The sequence below is a fragment of the Neovison vison genome, chromosome 3, assembly GCF_020171115.1.
Source record: "Neovison vison isolate M4711 chromosome 3, ASM_NN_V1, whole genome shotgun sequence".
Taxonomy (NCBI): Eukaryota; Metazoa; Chordata; class Mammalia; order Carnivora; family Mustelidae; genus Neogale; species Neogale vison.
The window spans coordinates 50,941,408-50,964,050 of NC_058093.1; the positions used below are offsets into that span (position 1 = coordinate 50,941,408).

General features: G+C 40.8%; 1 protein-coding gene across 4 annotated transcripts in view; it reads left to right on the forward strand.

Annotated features, from left to right (window-relative positions):
• The window catches only part of FMNL2 (formin like 2), a 324,964-nt gene that overhangs the window by 163,426 nt on the left and 138,895 nt on the right, over nucleotides 1-22,643 (forward strand). For all 4 annotated transcript variants that reach the window (XM_044242069.1, XM_044242072.1, XM_044242070.1 and 1 more), the window contains exon 2: nucleotides 20,508-20,591. In XM_044242069.1, coding sequence (XP_044098004.1) covers nucleotides 20,508-20,591 — 84 coding nt within the window. The remainder of the gene's footprint in view (nucleotides 1-20,507; nucleotides 20,592-22,643) is intronic.

A 22,643-nucleotide genomic window follows, 5' to 3' on the forward strand; every position in this document is an offset into this window, starting at 1 on the left:
TGCTGTTTGTCTGACGGAGTCCTGGGCACCCTGGGATTTAGATATTGACAGCAAAGTATGCTATACACTTTGAACGTGAGCCAGATGTTCTTCTAGTCCATTTAAATCTCATAACATAGTTTCCTGAAAGAGAAGCTGATCACTGAGGAGCGTATGGCAAGAGGTAGGGAAAGGAATGTGTAGTAACAACTTTCCGTATTGCACCCCACTGTTTAAAAGTAGACCCGAGGAATTGTAAAACCAGCAGAGGCAAGAAAACATCGGCGTCTTAGCTTTTTACCCCACTGTCCCTCATACTTGCTATGAGGTAAGTTTTTCTTATGAAGGCGAATATTTATTTGACTTATTTGCCAGGATTTGGGGGAAGGCGGTAGGGGTGAGAATTTTGTTTGAGGTATACCCTTCTCTGATTCTCCCTCTCTACTCTGGTATGGGATTGATTGTTTTATCCTTGGAGCACCCGCTTGGACGCAGCTCTACTGGAAACCTCAATAGTGAAAACAGTTACTATTTATTGAATATTTTTTAATGAGCCCCACACTGTGCTTTGTGATACGTGGATTATAACAGTTATTTTTCATAATGGCCCTCTGAGTGGAGGATTAAAGAGGAGGATGTCTCCAGGGACGGGAGGAGAGCCTTCCTTTGTTTTACCCTGAGGAGAGTGGAGGAGGAGGCACAGATGTGTGGTAGGTTGGTCGGTTTCGAAGCAGGAAGTGAAGAGAGTTCTGGAGTAAGGGTGTTCATTTCCTATGTGAGGTATAAAGGGAGAGGCTGTTGGAGGTTTGTAGAGAGTGGGAAAGAGTTGATGTCGCTCGTGTGCAGAGTGAGTTGACGGGAGAAATCAAGACGGTCGTCTTGGCAGTGTTGAGGGACATTGGAGACGGGTGTCCTGTATAGAGGAAGTCCCCAGTCAGCCTGCTGTGTGCTCTTTAGCTGTGCTCGACTGCTGAGCTCAGGATGGACTGACTTGATGACACAGAGTTCATCTAGGTTTGGGGGTTCGTCACATGGCTGCGTCGAAAAGACAGGCAGTGAGTGGAGCAAGAAACGTCAGTGTGTTGTCAAGGATGGTATTCACTGGGGCTGTAGATTCTAGGCTGGAAAAGGAGGGAACTGCAGATAGGAATGAGCTGATGGAAGTTCTTTACCGAAGATCAGACAAATTTGGAGAAGGTGGTATAGTGCAGAAGGAAAAATCATTAAAACAGGAGCCAAGATGTTTCCTTGCGATGGAGTGTTTACCCTTGCTTCTGACAGGTGACCTGTTGGCACACTTTTCACTTTAAGGACTGATTTGTGCATTTGTGATTTGTAGTTCCTTCCTCCTGGCTCCTCCTACCCTCTGCAGAATGACTTATTAAAAATCTGTCCAGTCTGTCTCCCCATATGTTTCTCATTTTATGGTTTTTTTTTCCCCCCAAATACACATTCATGCTCGGAATCATGAGGAATGAGTAAATGGGCTATTTACTGAATGTAAGCCTCTCTCTTATGCACCTTTTTATCGGTGGATCTCAAAGGTATGTCTAGAAGGATTCCCCCAGAGATCTGTAAGAGATCTGAATTCCTGGGCTGGGATCCCAGAGTCCCTGAGTCAATACCATGGGGCTAGAGCCTAGAAATTTGCATATTGCTTATTAATACTCTGGTGACTCTTGGAGAAATGTTACCGCCATTCTGTTGTTCACTTCATCTTAGGTCTTAAGTGTGGAAAGTACTGAAGTGTTGGAAAGCGTGGGTATAAACCAGTGAATTAATTTGGCTGGCAACACCATCACATTTGAAGCACAGTTGTTTGGCAATTGACTGAAAATATCACATGGCATTTCCCTTTATTCTGCCAGAAATTATTTGTTTTATTTCTGTCCTGGATGTTAAGGAAAGTCAGTCATGAATATGCCTATTCTTTAGTGGTCTGTGTTTTATTTTTATTTTTTTTTAACCTTAAGGCTTGGGAGGTTTTATGAGGGGAAGAAAAAAAGGAATCCTTTTTAATGAGCAGGAGACAGTGTGAAAACTGTTCAGTCACTGAGTGTCTTGGGAAGAAAATAGTGTTGGTATGTAAGTTGTTTTGTTTTGCTTCATTTTGTATGGAAAAGGCAATTAGGACTTGCCTTAGGTCAAGTTGGAAGGTTACAAGAAAAAATGGTAGAATTAGTGAAAAGATCCAATTGTAGCTATTTTTAAATGAAATATGAAATATGAAAAACCTTTGAACAAAGGAGAAGTTAGAATTCTTGAACTGATTTTTAAAAAAAAAAAAAAGATTTTATTTATTTACTTGACAGATCACAAGTAGATAGATAGAGAGGCAGGCGGAGAGGGAGGGTGGAAGCGGGCTCCCTGCTGAGCAGAGAGCAGGACCTGGAGATGTGAGGCTAGATCCCAGGACTCTGGGATCGTGGCCTGAGCCAAAGGCAGAGGCTTTAACCCCCTGGGCCACCCAGGCACCCTGTTGAATTGCTTTTTTTTAATGGTATTTTCTTCCTTTAAGGGAAGCCTGGTTATTGGCTTACTATTACAAATTATTAACAACTCCCTGAAACCTGCATTTTGTATGCAGGGTGCAGAGCTAACTCATCAGTCGTTTCGGCTGCTAGACATGCGGATTCACTTCTGCCCCATTGATGTCAGAGTCACAGGGCTGCAGGATTACAAGCAGGATATTAGGAGTTATCTGGCCTCAGTGGGGTCTTTGGGTGTTTGCTATTGAGCTTTTTAAAAACAGAAATCCGGTATTAAATTTTTTAAAAGGATTTTATTTATTTTTGCGCCTGTGTGAGAGAGACCCCAAGCGCACAAGCAGGGGAAGGGATAGAGAGAGGAAGAAACAGACTCCCTGCTGAGCAGGGAGCCCTATGCAGGCAGGCTTGGTCCCAGGACTCTGGGGTCATGACCTGAGCCAAAGGTAGAGTCTTAACCCACTGAGCCACCCAGATGCCTGCATCCAGTATTAAAATTTTTATTCTCGGGGTGCCTGGGTGGCTCAGTGGGTTGAGGCCTCTGCCTTCAGCTCAGGTTATGATCCCAGAGTCTTGGGATCGAGCCCCGCATCGGGCTCTCTGCTCGGCAGGGAGCCTACTTCCTTTCCTCTCTCTCTGTCTGCCTCTCTGCCTGCTTGTGATCTCTGTCTGTTAAATAAATAATTAAAAATTTTTTTTATTCTTCCTTAGCCACAAATAGACATTCAAATCTTAATTTTTCCAGCATGTAATTGGCCTTTAAATTAGGGAGGCCATACAATTAGTCATCCTAGTTGGAGTCCTTTGGAGAGTGAAAGGAGACAGTGTTCATAATTCTGCCAGGACAACAGGCTATCCTAAAACTAAGTTCTGTGAAATGGTTTTGAAACTCAGTGTTTAGCCTGAGAGATTTCTTTTGATATTACATGGGAAGAGGTTTATTTAGACTGAAGCTAATTGACCAAGGCGACCAGGCTGCTGTACATTATGTGACACTTGCTTTACATGGAACCCCTAGGGAAGTCTTTTTTTTTTTAAGACAAAATTTCATTTATCTACTTGAAAAACATGTATATTTTTCTCAAGTCAGACTCATCCAACTTTTTTTTTTAATTTTTTTTTACTTTTTTTTTCCAATTTATTTATTTTCAGCATAACAGTATTCATTATTTTTTTTCCACACCCAGTGCTCCATGCAAGCCGTGCCCTCTATAATACCCACCACCTGGTACCCCAACCTCCCACCCCCCCGCCACTTCAAACCCCTCAGATTGTTTTTCAGAGTCCATAGTCTCTCATGGTTCACCTAGACTCATCCAACTTTTAAAATAATTTCTCATGTATGGCTGAAGATTAAAGGGTAAAATGGTTGGGAAAGGGCCTTATGTTTCAGAACCCTTCCAGAAAATAGTAAGATGAGAAGTGCTGGGTGGGGGCAGTGGATGTATGGTCTAGATCAGAGGCTTCCACACTTTGTCGGTTGCCAGGGCCCTTAGTAGCTCAGTAATTTTACAAGTGGCCTGAATCCCAAAGGAATACCTAACTGCTCTATTTAAGTTCTAACTTGCAAATAACATAAGTATTTACTTCCTAATAACTTAGCAGCTGTTTGGAAGAAATATTTTATCATTGGAAAGAAAGAAAGATACTTCTGTCGTATTATTTAAAAAATTCTCAGTTCTGGGGTGCCTCGGTGACTCAGTCGGTTTAGGATTTGACTCTCGATTTCAGCTCAGATCATGATCTCGGGGCCGTGAGATGGAGCCCCACATTGGGCTCTGTCTTCAGCACAGAATCTACTTGTCCCTTTCCCTCTGATTCTCCCCTGCTCTGTGTGTGTCTCTCTCTCAAATAAAACTAAAAAAAAAAAAAAAAAAAATCACAGTTGGGACACCTGAGTGCCTCCGTTGGTTAAGTTTCTGGTCTGCCTTGGGCTCAGGTCATGATCCCAGGACCTGAGATCGAGTCCTGCATTGGGCTCCTTGCTCGGTGGAGAGCCTGCTTCTCCCTCTGCCTGCTGCTCCTCCTGCTTATGTGCTTGCTCGCTCGCTCTCTCTCTCTGAGAAATCAATAAATAAAATCTTTAAAAAAAATCACTGTTATGGGGCACCTGGGTGGCTCAGTGGGTTAAGCCTCTGCCTTCGGCTCAGGTCATGATCCCAGGGTCCTGGGATCGAGCCCCGCATCGGGCTCTCTGCTCCGCAGCGAGCCTGCTTCCTCCTCTCTCTCTGCCTGCCTCTCTGCCTGCTTGTGATCTCTGTCTGTCAAATAAATAAAATCTTTAAAAAAAAAAAAAATCACTGTTACATATAAATATGTGTGTACCTGTATGTCACTGCAGAAGTTCTCAGACCTGGATTTTACTGCCAGCCTCATTTCCTATTTTTCTCATTTTCGTTTTCTCCTGTGCCTTTATCTTAGCAAGGAATGTATTGTGACTTAATGTAAAAACAGTGAACTGCGTCAGGGTAAGGAGTTTGGGCAGTGTCCGAAGACCGAATTTTTTTGTTGCTTCCCTCAGAAATTTAAAATCATTCTATAGTTTCCCTGTGAGTTCATTGTAATGTGTTGGGATGCCTCGACTCTCGGTTTGAGAACCGCAGACCTAGGTATGTGTTATGTTCATCCTTTGGACTGTTGATAAACACGCAATGTACTTATAGTAAGGAAAATCTCATGTAAGTAAGGTGTGACAGACTCCAGAACATTCTGTCAGGGAAGTGACGATGCTCCTGTCTTTTAGCCCTCCATCTTCTTGAGTTGGTTGTCTCAGATTCTGGTCCTCAGGAGCTGAAATTTATTGAACCCTTATTATGTCAGACACTGAGCTCAATGCATTTAAATTGTAGTGACCCTACTGTACAAAGCCTCTTTGGTCAGGCTCCCCTGGAAATCCTCATGAAGTAGCTTGTGTCTTCATTTAGGTGACGAAACTGAAGTTCGAAAAGTTAAGTGGCTTGCTAGTGAATGTACAACAACTAGTTTTAGTTCTAGGATATAAGCTCAAGCGGTTATTGTCTTTTCTGAAGACTAGCCTCTTTCTCCCCAGCCATCAACTTTTCTGCAGACACCACACCTCCATCTCTGTGTCTCCCGCCATAAGAGGTACAGGTTTTGTGGAGACCCTAACAGGGAGGTTCTTTTGTCCTCATTTTCAGATAAAGACACTGAGACTTCAGAAATTTAGTTGCTGGCAAAAATAAACTACTACTAACTGGAATTCGAACCCAGGCTTCAGCGAGTCCAACCACAAAGCTTATCCTTGTAATTTATATGGATGACCAGAAGATCTTGTAAAAATCTTGGAGTTCTTTGAGAGTCATTAAAAAAAGATGGAGTTATGATAATATGGCTTTTGTGTTAATATATTTGGATAAATCCTATTCACTTGGAAATCATGCATGGTATGTGTGGCACCTCTCTGTGAAACACTGTCTCCATTGCCCAATCATGTGGAATAACAGAGAATATATTGTGCTTACCATTTATAAATATATGTATAGAAGAGAGAGAGGGGGAATGAATGGGCCTATTTGTCAGTGGGCCGACTGACACGCATGGAGTCCTTCTAAGCCGAGACCCCCGAGGTAGGAAAGTGTGTGGAGGACTGTAATTCAGGATCAGGTTTTAAAGAATCATTTAGGAAGTAGAATAAGTACTAGGTAAGTTTTTGTAAGTTACACATGAGAAAGTCTCTTGACTCTTGTGTCTCCTTAACGCTTAATATCCAGCAGCGGTTCATTTGTATGTGGAGTTGAATTACTCTCTGGAACAAGGCAGATCCAAATCAGAGGCGCACTTCGAGCTGGCAAGCTCTTTGGATGGAGGTTACTGGATACATTGTATTGCGTCATTCCTCAGGTCCTTAGGACTTGAGCTTGAGGTTTAATATACACTAGAATGAATGGGTTCATGGGAGTTGGGTTTGGGTTATTTCTTGAGTGAGGAGACTTGAGTTGTTAACAGAAGGTAAGAATACAAAGATTAAATGGGACGCTATAGTATTTTGGCATTTTCCCCAACACTGAAAGCTCTCTTGGAGAAGTGTAACACTGCTTTGGAGGAAACAGAAAAGTGTCTACATCCAGAACACACCAAGCGAGTGTACTGGGTTCAGCAGCCCAGGGTCATGTCCCCCAGGCCTACTGTTGGGGTTCACTCAGTTGAGAAGCACAGGGAATCAATCTAGTCAGATTCCATATCCCCCATCCCTACCCTTTCCTCATCTCACTCTTGATTGCAAGCTTTGTTGTTTCTTTTCCTGTATACAGCTCAGCCTAGCACTTAAAGTTAAATGTAGTGTGCACCCTAGGGCCTGCTTCCCCCAAATTTGTTGTCTTCAAATGTAGGTATTTGCTTTCCCTGGAAGGTGTTCTGTTTTACTGCTTTGCTTGATGCATGAAGTGCGAATGGGACCGTGCTTCCTCATTTTAGACCTAATTTATGACGTCCTTCTAGGTAGCACCTTATGCCTAGAACATACCACTGGAGTGTGAGAATATAAAAGCTGGGATAATTCAAATGATATAGATTTTCTTTCATATGAACCTTAATATTCTCCTACAGAGAAACAACAAAGATTGAAAACCTACACCCCGAGAAAGGGGTATCTCTTACCAAGGTGTCTCAGGATTCATGTTTCTACCACATGGTTTAGTTCAGCTGTTTAATAATCTGTTATGTGATGTCATTGTTGTGCATCGCATGGGTAAAAATCCAAGTTACTGTGTTACGGAACATCGGAAGGGTTGGTTTTCCCGGTATTGCTTTGGTGTTTACTGAACTCCTGAGTGTTTACTGAATGTCTGATCTGTCTATACATGTTCCAAATATTGTAGAAGAGATCAGAGTATGTCAGGGAACGTTGCCTGGGGTAGGAGAGAAAGCTTACATGTGTGAAATGGTGGAACAACACACGGATCATTTGGTCCCCAGCACAAGTGCTATGAAGATATCCAAAAAAGGGCAACTCTAGGTGTGGTGTGTGGAGGACCTGGGACCTAGATGGAGTCATAGATTTTGGTGGAGAAATAAGGAGAGGGATTATAGGAGGAGCAGATTTGGTCCAGGCTGGAAGATGAGAGACTGTATATTCTGGACTTAAAAAAAATAAATAAATTAAAAAAAATATATATATATATATTACATGCATATGTGTGTATATATATAATATAACAAATTAAGTAAATTTAATGATTTTAATTTAATAATTTAAATAAATGAAATAAATATATTTAAGAATTTTAAATAAATCAAATTAATTATTTATTTAAATATATTTAAATATTAAATACATTTACATATATTTTATTTTTTATTTTTAAAAAAAGATTTTATTTATTTATTTGACAGAGACCACAAGCAGGCAGAGAGGCAGGCAGAGAGAGAGAGGAGGAAGCAGGCTCCCTGCTGAGCAGAGAGCCCAATGCGGGGCTCGATCCCAGGACCTGAGCCAAAGGCAGAGGCTTTAACCCACTGAGCCACCCAGGCACCCCAAAATATATATTTTAAACTTTAGGTGATTGAAATACATGTTGCTATTAGTATTTATATAATATTTAATAACAACCTCAAAATAAATCATAGCTAAATTTGATGCTTCTCTTATAGCCCTAATCATTTATTTGTTTAAAAGAATACAAAAGTGTATCTATCAAAATATAGCTTGTGTGTCTGAACTGAATTTAGCACACAATTATTATGCACCACCTGAATGCTGGGCACCTTACTGGGGCTCTAAAGAGGATTACCCTCTAAGAACTTGTCACTGTTTTAAGGACAGAAAGATAAATCTGTATAATAGAATATGACCAGTGGTCTCCTCCAAGGGATTTTGAGGTTGTTGAGTAATTTTATTCTTCCGAGATCAGACGAGATCGGGCGCGTTCAGGGTGGTATGGCCGTAGACGAGTAATTTTATTCTTAATGCCAGTTATTTTGGGAATTCTTCAGTGTTTGTGACATCTTAAGCTGTTAAGTGATTTAAAAAAAATTAAATATATAAAAGTGTCACTTTTAGACACCATGTGTGAATTAACTTGCTGATGGTTGTTACCATAAAAATACCAGCAGCATTGAAATTGTGCTTTTTTCTTAGTTTAAAATCAGAAAAATCGTTTAGTAATAAATAAGGGCATTCATATAATAATGCAACAATAAAGTAAAGGCTGTTTTTTGTGCACATATTTTAATTGTGTATTAAAATCTTCAAATTGGTTATCTAGGCTTTATGTTCTTTTTCAACTTTATAGCAGGCTTTTTTTTTTTTTTTTTTTTTTAAAGATTTTATGTAATTTGACAGAGAGAGATAGCAAGAGCACAAGCAGGGGGAGTAGGAGAGGAGAAGCAGGCTTCCTGCTGAGCAGGGAGCCCTTTGTGACATGGGGCTTGATCCCAGCATCCTGAGATCATGACCTGAGCTGAAGACAGCCCCTTAACCGATTTAACCAATTGAGCCACCGAGGGCCCCCTAGCAGGGTTTTTGAATTAACTGACAGATAGTAAGCTGTACCTGAAGTAGTGCTTTTTATGCCAGAGTGTTCTTTGCATAGAAACAGAAGTTTACTTTATGGTCTTTTCCACAACCGTGAGGGCCAAAAAGGTAAGGAGTAGGCTAATGGAAGAGAAAACCAGGCACAGAACCATGCAGATGTGTCACGCGTCAGAAGTCCTGCCATCTGGGACCTCTCAGCCTTCCTGCCCGGCTTGGCTGGGCCTGTCTGTCGCCACCGTGGGGTCTTGGAACAAAGTTCAAGACGGACCAGTGTTAGGTCGCAGTGAAAGCTAAGTTTTGCCAGTGTTCGTGTGTTTGTGTGGATAACGTAGAGTTTTATTTCATACCATGTCTTCATCGGATCTGGTGGGTTTATTTTTAGATTTTTCAGTAATTTAATATTAGGATATTGTCTAGTTCCCTTAGGTTTTCCATTTCCTTCTGTAATTCAATTACATTCTGGCTTTTATCAATTTGAAGTACAGCATATGAAATGGAAACCACGCCTCTCACCATTGGCAGTGAAAAGCAGATATGAAAATTTTGGAATTTGGTGCTGTGGGAAGAAGGGAGGCCGTGCATTGGGGGGAGCCAAAGTATTGTCAGCCAGAGTATTAGTTTTCTACTGTTTCCATAACAAATTACTATGAACTTAGTCATGCAAAATAATTCAGTTTATTATCTTATGGTTGTGTAGGTTAGAAGTCTGGCAGGAGTCTTACTGCATGAAAATCAGGGCTTCAGTGGGAAGGGCTTCTAGAAGCTCTAGGGGAGAATCTGTTTCTTTGCCTTAATCAGTTTCTAGAGGCTGCCTGCATTCCTTGGCTCGTGGCCTCCTTTTTCCATCTTTAAAGCCAGCATTGGCTGGTGCAATCCTTCTCACATTGTGTCACTCTGATTTCTTCCCTCTGACTCTCTTCTGTCTTACTTACCCACTTTTTAAAAAATACTTTTTTCTTATTGTGGTAAAATATCCACACCATGAAGTTTACCATTTTTAAGTGTATTATTGTGGTAGCATGAAGCCAATTCAGTGTTCTGCAACCACTACCACTGCCTTCTTCTAAAATTCGTTTTCACCTCTAATGTCTGTACCCATTAAGCAATAACCCCTATTCCCCAATTTCCCTCGCCAGGTAATTTGCAGTCTGTTTTCTTTTTTTGTTTGTTTGTTGCTATGAGTTAGCCTTTTCTAGATATTTTGTATTGGTAGAATCAGATAATATTTGCCCCTTAGTGACTGACTTCTTTTACCCAAACATTTTCAGGGTTCACACATGTTATTGTATGAGTCGGAGCTTCATTCCTTTTTATGGCTGAATAATATTCTGTTGTATGTATGTAACAAATTTTGTTTATCCATTCACATTTCGGTGGACACCTGGTTTGTTTCTGCTTTTGGCTGCTGTGAATGATGTTATCTTAATACTGGTAGACAGGTATCTGGTGAGTCTGTTTTTGATTCTTTCGTATACATAACTTGTGGGATCAACTGCTAATTCTGTGTTTAAATTTTTTGAGAGTTATCACAGTGTTTTACACAGTGGCTGTATATTTTATATTTCCAGCAGCAATGTACAGGGATTCCAATTTCTCCACATCGTCAACAACAAATATTTTCCATTTTTAAAATTCTTTTGCTTCAAAGACTCTTGTGACTGCATTAGTTTATCTAGGGTGGTGCAGGATGATCTTGCAATCTCAACATTGTTAACCCATTCATATCTGCAGATAATATCTTCATATATAAGGAAACAGTCACAGGTTCTTGGGTTTAGTGTGAGGATATTTTTGGGAACCATTATCCTGTCTGTGAACATGAACCTGCCCCAGAAGTCATAGCTTTTTACACATGAGAAACTAGATATTTCAGTCTGTAATTTTTGGTCTCCATTGTGGCAGAAATCCTCATCTTTATGTTGACAGCATAATTTTTCACCTCTTGTCTCAGGAGATGTGATGTTAGTTGAGCATTAACTTGAATTATTTCCCTCCTTTGAAAGGGCTTACCATGACTATGAAACCAGGTTCACTAGTCTTTTTCAGAGTAATTGGGAAGGGGAGAGGGAGACAAACAATGACCCTAATGATCTAAGAAGGGAAGTTAAGGAATGGTGCTGGGAAACTGTTGGGAGAGGAGGAGGCCAGGGCTTCGGGGGAATTGGGCAAGGTGAAAAAATATGTTTGTTTCAGGTCAGCAGGTGATAGAGATCATATTTTTAGGGCTTGATTGTGGTGGAATCTGGCTATCGGATGTGTTATAATTAGAGTTTGATATCTCCGATTCTCAAAATGTTTTTACTCTAAAGAATCCTCTGTCATGAAGGTTGATGTTTGTCAGTGAAATAAGAGCCCTTTCTCCGGATTTTGATTCATTTTGGTCTGTGCCAGCAAGCCCAGCCCTTGAACACAGTTGCCCTTATGTTGCCCATGAAACAGGTTTTTAGCATCTTAAGTGTGGCCTGTTGTGTAATTCCCCCATCCCAGTACACAAGTGTGAGCAGGTAGACAAATCGATGAAGAATCATTTGAATTCAAGAATGTGTCCAGGAATCAGGCATCAGGCTTCTAATGACAGATAGGATGTTTGAAAGAAGTTGAGTATTTCTTTCCATTATTCCCTTCAGGTTTGAATATGACTAGAATCTCTATTTCAGGAGTTAGCATGATGGCCTGAGGAGGTTGTGTGTTTTTTTTTTGTCATCGATTGGCTGTGGAATCACTTAAACCTAGTGATCTGGGGAATAGCAGATAGATGAAAACTTGGCCTAGATGCTATAGTTATGGCCTTCTATTCAGGAGGTAAGATGGGCTCTCCCACCCAGCCTTACCCATATTGACAATAATGGCCCTGGAATTAAATATAAATTATATGCACACGCGCACACACACACATGCACACACACAGAGTCAACACTTGTTTATTACCATTTACAAAGGGCAGTGAAAGTGTGACTCATTTAAAGGAGTAGATCATTTACACGAGAATTTGGGAAGAACCTTTTTATTTTAGTTGGTCTTTATTGGTAAAGACAGGTAATTTTCTAGAGATTCATGATTTTGGAAATAAAATGAGTTGTTCTATGAATACAAAGCCCCATGTCGAGACGAGCAGTGGAGAGAATGGCAAGTGCTGGTACTTAACTGTGATACAAGAAAACCTGTATAGTTGGGAAACCATGGAAGCTTACAAAAGTAGAAGAGCATAATAGACCTTCAATCATTATTAATCATATTCCTTACAATGTTGATGATAATAAGAGTAACAGTATCTACCATATATCGAGTAATGACTGTGTGCAGGAGTTTTTGCTAAATACATGCATTATCTGATTTGCTTTTCTCAAATACATATCATATATGTTCACCCATATTCACACACACACACACACACACACACACCATAGATGAAAGTGGGCTTCCTTTCATAATAATGGAAAAAGATTAGTAGTCACATTGGCCTGGATTCGTGGTTCTAGTACTGGTAATAACTACTTATGATGAATGTGAATCTTGCCTTCAGTTTTTTGAGTCTGTTGGGGCACCTATAAAAGAATAAGACTAAAAATCTTACCAGCTTCTCTTCTGGCTCTGTAGTTTTTGATTATAAGATGTTGTACAAGAGTCATTTGTATTTAGTCCAATCCTTAAAAGAAAATCTTCCAAGAAAACCGGTGTAACTAAAATTTGAATGGGACGTTAGAGCTAGGTCTCATTGTTAGGGTTCCCCAGAAAGGACAGCATTCTGGTCAGATTTTATTTTGAAGGTGTAACTAGATCAGGGAGCAGGCTGATTTCTCTTGTCGTAGGCTTTACTGTCTGCAGTGAATGATATTAATACTCTCAGTGATTAAATAAAAATAAAGTGACAGCGAACGATGTCTGACTGAGGATTCGTTGTGGAGACCGTTTGGCTGACTGCCTGAGTCCTGTGCCAGAAAACCAGCTGAATATATTTGAGCAGCATCCTCTGGGCTAGGAGGGTATTGAAACTCAGGCTGTCAGGTTGTTGCTGTAAACTGGAAGGAAATGGTTTGAAAGTTAGTTGAACAGAAGGATGGGCCATGGATTGAATTTGCAGCCCCTCTCTGCGGCCCTAGGTGTTGGAATTTTAAAATGAACTCATGGGAGAATTGGTACCTAACTCAGTATTAGGTGATGAACAGAGGAGAAATCCTTTATCCTATGCGATTTGAGGACCCCAAAGTCTGGCTTTTTCTAGAAATCTTTTTGGCTGAGGAATTACCACTGGTTGTCAAGTAAATCTGAAATTCTGTGGTTTGGTGGCCAGGACCTGGCCGTGCTAACTTGGTCTCACACTACCTGCTCCTTACCCTCTGGTTTATTCTGTAGAGCGCAAAATCCTCTGCCTTTTCCTACATTCATACTTACCTCTGCTCGTACTTTCCCTCCACCCAAAGTAATGAGAATAAGCTCTAACGTATTGAGTGTCTTCCATGTACTTACTTTGTACCATGTACATTATCCAATTTATTTTTTCTCAGACTCTGTGAAGCAGGTAGTGTCATTATTACGAGTGTCACCCTCCTCATCATGATCATCACTGTCCTTTCCATTTTACAAGTGAGGACACAGAGGCTTTAGTTTAGTTATTATTATTATTTTTTTAAGATTCCATTTATTTATTTGACAGAGATCACAAGTAGGCAGAGAGGCAGGCAGAGAGAGAGGAAGGGAAGCAGGCTCCCTGCTGAGCAGAGAGCCCGACGCGGGGCTTGATCCCAGGACCCTGCGATCATGACCTGAGCTGAAGGCAGAGGCTCAACCCATTGAGCCACCCAGGTGCCCCTAGTTTAGGTAATTGACCCAAGATTATAGTTTAATGGTTATAGATTTTAGATTAATGAGTAGTAGAGTTGAGATCGCAACCTGGATGGCCCATCTCCAAACCGCAAATATTAAAAACCATACGATTCCATTAAATACCATTCTTTACTGCCCTCCTCACACATCCAAGCCCAGTCCATAGCGTTTCCTTTAACAAAACGAGAGGTAATGGCTTCCTCTCTGAGGTTTGATTATATTCTGTAGTCAGTTCTGTTTTGTACTGGTGTACTCAACTTCTTGCCTTGTGCTTCGCTGAAGTCTGAGTTTACCTCATATTTGTATCTTCTCCTTCATTTGGTTTTTATTGGAGCGTATTAAGAGTACCTGACTATCTACAGATATGATCCAGTAACTTGTTTTTTTTTGGGGGGGTGGTGGTGGTGGTTCAAGTTCATATTTATAAAGACATTGAAGATTCGTGTTAAAAATACCAGTATTTTGTCTGAAAAATATTATTAGCTTAAGTCATATGCATTTTCCTCTTACCTTGCATGCTTCCGATCAGGTCTCTGGTTACTAAAGTAGAACCCTTGGATTGCTTTCCTCAGACAGGTTGTTTTGTAGAAACACTGCCGCTTAAGTGTCAGCGGAGCAGGATGATCATACAGACCACTCTTGAGTCCTGGCTTTGTCACCTATCTCATGCAGGGAAGAGTTACTTAACCTCCTTGTCCTTCAGTTTTCTTCTCTGTTAAATGGCGATGATAATACCTACTTGTCAGGATTACAAAGCAGATTAAATTGGCTAATGCATGTGGAGAGAGCCTAAGGGCCTGAGACACATCAGCCCATCAGTGAATGGTACATCTTGTTGTTTTTGACCCTCTGCTTTGATTCTGATCTTCCATTTTAAATTACATTTACTGGCTTCTTCACTTCTGGACTGTTCATTTTCATTTGCTTTTTGATTCAAGTTGTGTGGCCCATGATGACCAGTAATAAGTGGTAGAGTCGGGGTTGGAATCCAGCTAGTCCAGCTCCAGAGCCCAGCTCATAAATCTCTGCTCCATACTGCCTCATTCAATTCCAGTCCACCCTGCGCTGCCCAATCATCTATTGTAATCCATTCCTTTCCTTTTTTTTTTTAATATTTTATTTATTTATTTATTTGACAGAGATCACAAGTAGGCAGGGAGGCAGGCAGAGAGAGAGGAGGAAACAGGCTCCCTGCTGAGCAGAGAGCCTGACGTGGGTCTCGGATGTGGGGCTCGATCCCAGGACCCTGGCAGGATCATGACCTGAGCCGAAGGCAGAGGCTTTAACCCACTGAGCCACCCAGGCACCCCTTTCCTTTACTTTTTGTAGCAAAAGGTAATGGCTCTGCAGAGGGGGAAGTGAGGAGTTGTTGTTTGGGTATTGAGTTTTGGTATTGTAAGATGAGTTTTAGGGATCAACACTAAATATTGTTAACATCTCTGAACTATGCATTAAACATGTGGTTGGAAGGGCCAATTTTATAGTGTGTTTACTGCAAATTAAAAAAGGTAATGGCTCCTCCTTTTGAGTTCCCATGAAACTTCTGTACCTTTATCAGTGAAGAACTCTAGAAGATTGTCAGAGCTGTTTCTCTTGTGACAGGCTTTTCCTTGCTTCCATAAGTGACCCTGCTTGTGAAGTCCATGTCTTTTTCTCTTTAGTACACAGGTGGTTATGGAATAAAAGAGTTTCTGTGGTTGAATCTGGTGACTTAATACTTGGAAGCTTTAATTTAGAGATTACAAGAACAAAAGTGTATTATGGTTACATAAGGTGTACTTATTAGGGCTCACTTTCACTACTGTGGGTTTCTCAACATGAGCCTCAAGGATATCAGAGAGAAAGAAGGATATCCTGCAATTTTCATTGCTCCTGTGAAACTGGGGTAAGAGCTGATGTCACAAAGTTGTATTCCTAGGACATGGGTTTTATTTGGTTCCTTCATTCTGCTCTTTGTTGTGTATAGTATTTTGTCGGTATAATTTCAGATGTATAGACCATCCCTGATTCCTTTTCACCGTAATTAATGTCTCCAGAAACTTGGATATTCCATTGTTATTTACATTTGATTTTTCAAAAAGTTTTAACATGGAAAGCTCATACAATATAAAATAGTAGAGTTAAGCAGAAACCAGAATCTGGACCATTAATGTAACTACAACTTAGGGTAGATTAATTGTTATAGTTGATACTGATCTGAATTTACTGGCAATAAGAACAAAACAAAATGAAGTTCCGGTTCTGTGATTTATTATATGTGAATGTCCTAAGACATCATTTTTCTTTTTAGGGAATTGTTGCTAGCGTTGACCTTGAAGATTCTTACCCCCGTGAATTCTTGTTTGGAAAATTACTAATGATTAATAGACATTATCTTTGGGGTTTTATAATAAACAACACTCTTTAGTGTATAGGTTTTGATAGCTGAAGCCTAAACCCTGAATCAATGAAGATATTTTCAGATTGAATAATCTTACTAAACTAGTTTGCTTATCTTTTATTCAACAACCTGCATAGTGTTTACTATTTGCCATATACTGTCTTAGACACTGGGGGTTAGTGGAAGAAATTGTCCTTGAAGCCCTTAGTCCAGTGGGGAATTTAGGTGGGCAAACAGGTTTACTCTGCGAGTTGCTATAATGGAGACAAGTATATCATGCCTTTGGAGCCCGAGAGGCTATGTTGTCTTGGAAGAGTTGGGGGAGGGTTCTTATAATGCATGATATTTGAGCTGATTCTTGAACGTTTGCCTCGTTGAAAGGAAGGAAAGAGACCAGAATGCTCTTGGATGCTCTGATTTATTTTAGCTAGGAACTTGTACAATCTAGAAATAAATCACTAACATCCACTAAACTTTTCAACTCAAATATCCCATGTCCTCAGTGGATGTTTGGCATGGACGAGCATAGCGGTTTTATCACTGAATCCACTCCTGTTCCTGTGGTGCAAATATTCTGGCTCCTGGTCAAAGCCCAGTAACTAAAGGATGGATTGACGGATGCAAGGAAGGAGAGGAGAGCCTTATGTCACAGATACCACAAAGTATGGATGAGGTTGAGTTGTCACTGTGTGAGAAAGGCTGGGAGGTCAATTTACATTTCAGTCAAATGGAAGAGCAATCCATTTTCACAGGCAGCAAAGGGACCTGGAGATAAAGCCAGTGTTTTCCTCTGAAAATAGCTTGGACTCTTAGGAATTACCTGCACAGACTTCTAGCCAGGACTCCAGAGTCCTGCCCTATGTAATACAAAAGGACTGCGTTCACTCTAAAAAAGTTTTCAGGACAGTTATTACCAGTTAATCACAAGGTCCCTGGACCCTAGCCAGCCTCTGTGGAGTGTCTGCTTTTAAACAGAGCTCCTGCTTTTTGGTCCCCGTAGAATTACTAAGATGCTCAGTGTATGCCTGAGCAGCTCTGAGGCCTGACCCGTGGAAGCGGCTATTTCAGATGGCTGGCGGATGATGGCCAAGCGCAGTATTTGTCTTGACCTGCTGGTACTGAGCATCTTCTCCAGACAATGACTGGTCAGCGAGCTCAAAACCACTTCTTAGAACTCTTCTCATTCAGAACGGTGCAGACCTTTCCCTCGACCTTCAGAATCACGCGGTCCACCTGCCTGCTTCGCCGTTCTTCAGGATGTCTTGGAGTTATCTCAGACCTAAAAATGGTCACTTGGACATTTATCACCTCCCCCAGATCTGTGCTGGCTTTCACAGTGTGCTCCTTTCATTAAATGGATAATCATTTATCTAGGGACTCAGGGTGGAAGGATAATATTAATTAGTGACATCTTCCCTCAGTCCTTAAATGTAACCAGACAATTTCTATTAATATTTTTAACATCTATCCACCTTCCTTCATTTGACATGTCATTGGCCTTGTGTAAGCCGCCATCATTCATTGGAACCACTGGCCTTGCTGCTTCTACTTTGGCTGTTTCTAACCGGATCTCCATGTATACTCAGGGTAGCCTTTGTGAAATATAATTTGATTTTGTCATCTTGTGCCGACGGAGACTTCAATGGCCTGCTGTTACATTGTAGGGAACGATAAAAGGTGTTTACCCTGGCCTACATGGCCGGGCGTGATACAGCCTTAACTTAGCTCTCCAGCTTGATCTTTCCCTCATTCCCTCTCTTTTACTTTCTCTGCACCCAGGATGACTGTCTTTTGGGTTTTTGATTTGCTGAGCTGTTTCCTGACTTGGCATCTTTTCGCTGTTTCCTCTCCTCAGTATGCTGTTTTCCACTCTTGCCCTGGTTCAGTCCTTCTCATTTTCAGTGCTCTCCTTGTTACTTTTTCCTAAAGGGTCTTTCTAGATTGTCCATTCAAAAGTTGCCCTCTGATCATCTCTATCAAGAATTAGCAGAGTTGAAATGAGCTCATTTCACTTGCATCTGCCCCACCATGATGAGATGCTGGGGCGGGACCCTATCTCTTTGGTTCCCCGCTGTGCTGTGTTGAGCACAGCTTGTGCAGAGGTGGCAGTTCATAGTTGTTGAATGAAATACTGCTTCTTAAAAGTAAAAGTTGATCTAGGTGGAACGGCAGTAACAGGGCCTGCATCTAACTCCTGCAGGAGTGTTTGTAGACTGATTCCACACAAATGCCTAGGAGATACTCACAGAAAGTCAGTTACTGCCATTTTGCCTCGCACCTCCACCCCCCAAAGAAGGGGGTGGAATTTTTAGTGTTTGTTTTGGGGACCCTCACAGATGAAGTTTAGATTGTGTTCTGTTCCTGGAAAGCTGTCCAACTTTGAGTCAGTTAACCAAGTTCTCCCAGGCCTCCTTTCCCCTACATAAATTGAGGAAAATTACATCTCATGAACGTTATTACAAAGATTTATGTGAGATTATGTGAAGTGCTTCATACAGTGCTTGACACCTTAGAAGAGTTCAGGCTTTCTTTTTTCTTATTCCCTTTATATCTCAAGTGATTAATAAGGACTCAGAAAAACTCATTTAACTTACCTCATAATCTTACTGTTTTTATTTAATGCATAATCACACCCAAGAGCATTAACATGGAGGTCAAAATCAGTTTAGGAGGAAATAATCCATCTCTAGGGTACAAATAAGCAGTGATGGACTGGTTATTTAATGGTCAATAACATTGGTTTCCCTCAGAAAGATAGCTGCAGAATTCTCCTTTTTGCCTTATCCCAGGGGTGGTTGTTTAACATTGTAAAATTGTAATTACAAATAAATGCAAGTAGTTATTTTTCTTTCTAGTTCAAGTAGATACTCTATGGAGATAAGTCACATTAGATATTTAGATATTTCCCCCATTTTAGATATTTTGAGGAACCTCGGCAATATCATTGAAAGCTCTGGAATCCAGTGCTGTTCTGCTTATATTATCAGCTTTGGAGGCAATTAAAAATTTTAATATTCTGAAGGCAGGTTGTTAGATTCAAATGGATTAGGTTCAAATTAGTAGGTGGTCTGTGACCACCGCCTCCTTAGGGCATACCACTCTGGATGCTAAATCGAGTTTAAAGGGAGATGCTTGAATTATATCTATCAAATGTTAATTCTCTGCCATTAAGTTAGAATAGCTCACCCATCCTTGCCTCCATTAAATTTATTTCACTGGATGATATGAGATAGTAATTGTGGCCAATAGAATTGCTTCTCTACAGGCCATATCTTTTGGAGAGCTAGGGGCTCTAGCATTAATAGTCAAAGACCTTTGGTTTTGTCTACCCAAATATTGACCCAGGTAAGAATCTTTGTAGTTTATTTAGGGATAGCTATGATTTAGAGCATTGATACAAGGTAGATAGTGCAGTTAATAGACATTGACCCCTTAGCTCAGTTTAGAGCATGGAAACTTTAGGGAGGCCAAGGGAATGCCTACAAATTCCTTCTGGGGCTCTTTCACTCTGCCCTGTTCTGTGGCCAAAGATCTCACCTCACACCCAAGCCAAGTATCTTGAAAAAATGTATATAATTGGTCATTTGGGACAATGGGCTAAAAACATGCAAATGTACGTGGGCGCAGATCCATGAACAATACTACGGTAGGTGTGCCATATTGACAGAGGTTTATAGGAGTTTGGATGTCTAGACATTTCCTTGAGCTCATGGTCTACTTCTTACTGCAAACCCATCTTCATAAACGATATAGCTAAACTGAGAATTATGGTGCTAAATGTTAATGTATTTCCTGAAGGAGTACTTTTCATCTCCACAGAGGTGACTAAGACTACTTCCACTCTTTTCTTTTTCTTTTTTTTTTAATTAAAAAAATTTTTTTCTAAGGTGTTCTTTTACTTAAAATTATTTGTCAAAGTAAACACTGATGTTGTCTCTCAGAAGTTCTGGTTATTGGGTTTTCCTTTGGTGTTTTGTGTTCTGTGCCTGGTGGGGCTGTAGTACTTTAAAGAGAAATTGGGGCTATGTGCTCTCAACTGAGTAGAACGGGAGCCTGCTCTTCAATGAAAAAATAGTGCATTACCTTTGGTGAAATGCAAGTCTGATAGTTCAAAGCAGACCCACCTTAGATGTCCCGGCGTAAGACTTCAGAGCTTCTCTAACCCCGTTAAACTGATTTGATGTTTAAGTGACTTCTGTAGGGCATTTGGGTTTACTTAGATGCTAGGAATTGGAAAGAAGTCCTAAAAGAACCACTGTAGTATTCTTTGGTCTGCCTGTGAGTTAGCTCCCCATTAGCAGCCTGTTGTGGAATGTGACATATCTCTTTCCTTTTCATTTTACAGAATGCTATGAACCTACCCCCGGACAAAGCCAGGTTACTGCGACAGTATGATAATGAGAAAAAGTGGGAACTGATTTGTGATCAGGTAAGACACTGTGATGCTTTATCAAGAAATAATGAACAGAGAGAATCAGATTTCCTCCCTAAATATAGTAGACTTTTTCCAGGATACCTATGCATGGGTTTCTGTTTTGTGACTCTTTGCCTTCCTGTTTCTTAGGACCAAAGGTAAAGCTAGAAAGTGACTTCTTTTTTGTGTGCATTATTTTAATTCTCTCCTTTATTTTCAAGCATTTAGTTATTAGATCTTCTGGGAAATCTGGTCAGATGGGCAAACCAAATTCATATCTGCTTTTTTTGTTTTTGTTTTTTTTGAGAGAGTTTGGGGTCAGGGAGGGCTGAGGGAGAGGGAGAGAAAGAATCCTATGCAGGTTCTGTGCCCAGGATGGAGCCTGGCATGGGGCTCGATCCCATGACCCTGCGATCATGACTTGAGCTGTAATCAATAGTCGGACGCTTAGCTTAGCCGACTGAGCCACTTAGGGACCCCTGTTTTTCTAATTTACGTAGCAGTTTATGCTCTTGAATAATGCGGGTCCTCTAGTTTAATTGGGTTTCCTATCCATGTTTATTGTAATTCCTGGAGGAAGGTGAATTGTTTATAAAGAAACATCACTTGGGCTGATGAATTATTTCAGATTTTAGCAAGTCTTCAGATGCTTTCTTTTCTTTTCTTTCTTTCTTTCTTTTTTTTTTTTTTTAAAGATTTTATTTATTTATTTGTCAGAGAGAGAGCATAAGCAGGGGGAGCAGCAGGCGAGCAGGCAGAGGGAGAAGCAGGCTTCCTGCTGATCAGGGAGCCTGAGGCGGGACTCGATCCCAGTACCTTGGGATCATGACCTGAGTTGAAGGCAGACCCTGAACCGACTAAGCCACCCAGGCATCCCCAGATGTTTTTGTTTTATCATTGACTCATAACAAACTCCGATTCTTCAGAAAGATATAAAGTAAAAGTGAAATTCCACAGTTTGGTTCTGTCTGCTCTTCACATTCTCCACCTTAGAGGTCCACTGGTAAGACTTCCAAGTATTGGCTTTCAGCTTTTAAAATGTTGTTGTCTTACAAAAAAGTTTGTCTTAAAAAATCAAAATACATGGACGTACACACCCTCTGTCTGCGTCTAGGTACATTGGTCATTTCCACCTGTTCTTTCAAATGGTATGTAGTATTCCATTGTACTGATAGTCATTTCTTTGGCACTTTGCCGCAGATTGGTATGGGCTTGTTGCTGTCATTTTAGGGTCAGTCTGTAGCTAATGGGCTCTGTATGTTAGCATTGCATGTTGGGCCATGAACTTCAGGGTGCTTGTGTCTCCCCCGCCACCCACCATTTCTGGAGGAGCATTTCTGGGGAGTGTTCGAATTCCTCCAAACACAGCTCCCTTGGGCTCCTTCTGTGGGGACAGTGTGGGCAATAAAAAAAAATCCCTATCGACCTGTGGGCAATAAAAAAATCCCTCTATCAGAGAAACTAGAGGGATTTTTTTATTGCCCACAGGTCGAGCTATTACCCTAAGAAATAAATGCCCACAGTTGACATGGAGTTACTAAAGCATTCATTGAGTATGGTCTCTCCTTAGCTCCTGAACTCAGTGATGAAACGATGGCAAAAACCCTCCCCTCCTTCTCATGCTATATTTGAGTGTCAAGAATAGATAGAAACTGAAGAGGAAGCTTATTGCTTATATGACCATGATGCGAAAGAGTAAAAATTTTGCTGACACCTAGACTCTCCTTCCTCGGGAGTTAATTTTTCATGAGTATTGTCTAAACCTATTATTGTGAGGAAAAATGATTTTATAGTTATGATGAAAGAAGATGATAGGGATAATTAATATAAAGGAAAGGTAACTGCACAAATGAGGGAGGTCCAACGGGGGCCAAAATTCTGGTATGACAGGTTATGACAGTAATGCAGGCAGAGGAAAGCAGCTTTGGTGGCCATTTTGTTAGCCTGGTGAGGAAGAGCTGAACCTTCTCCCTCAGACCTGTGGGATTCACGGGCAATCAGGCTGCTCTGCTCCTTTCTAGCTTTATTGAGTTGTTAATTTTTGCCTCTCTAGTAGCCAGAAAAGGC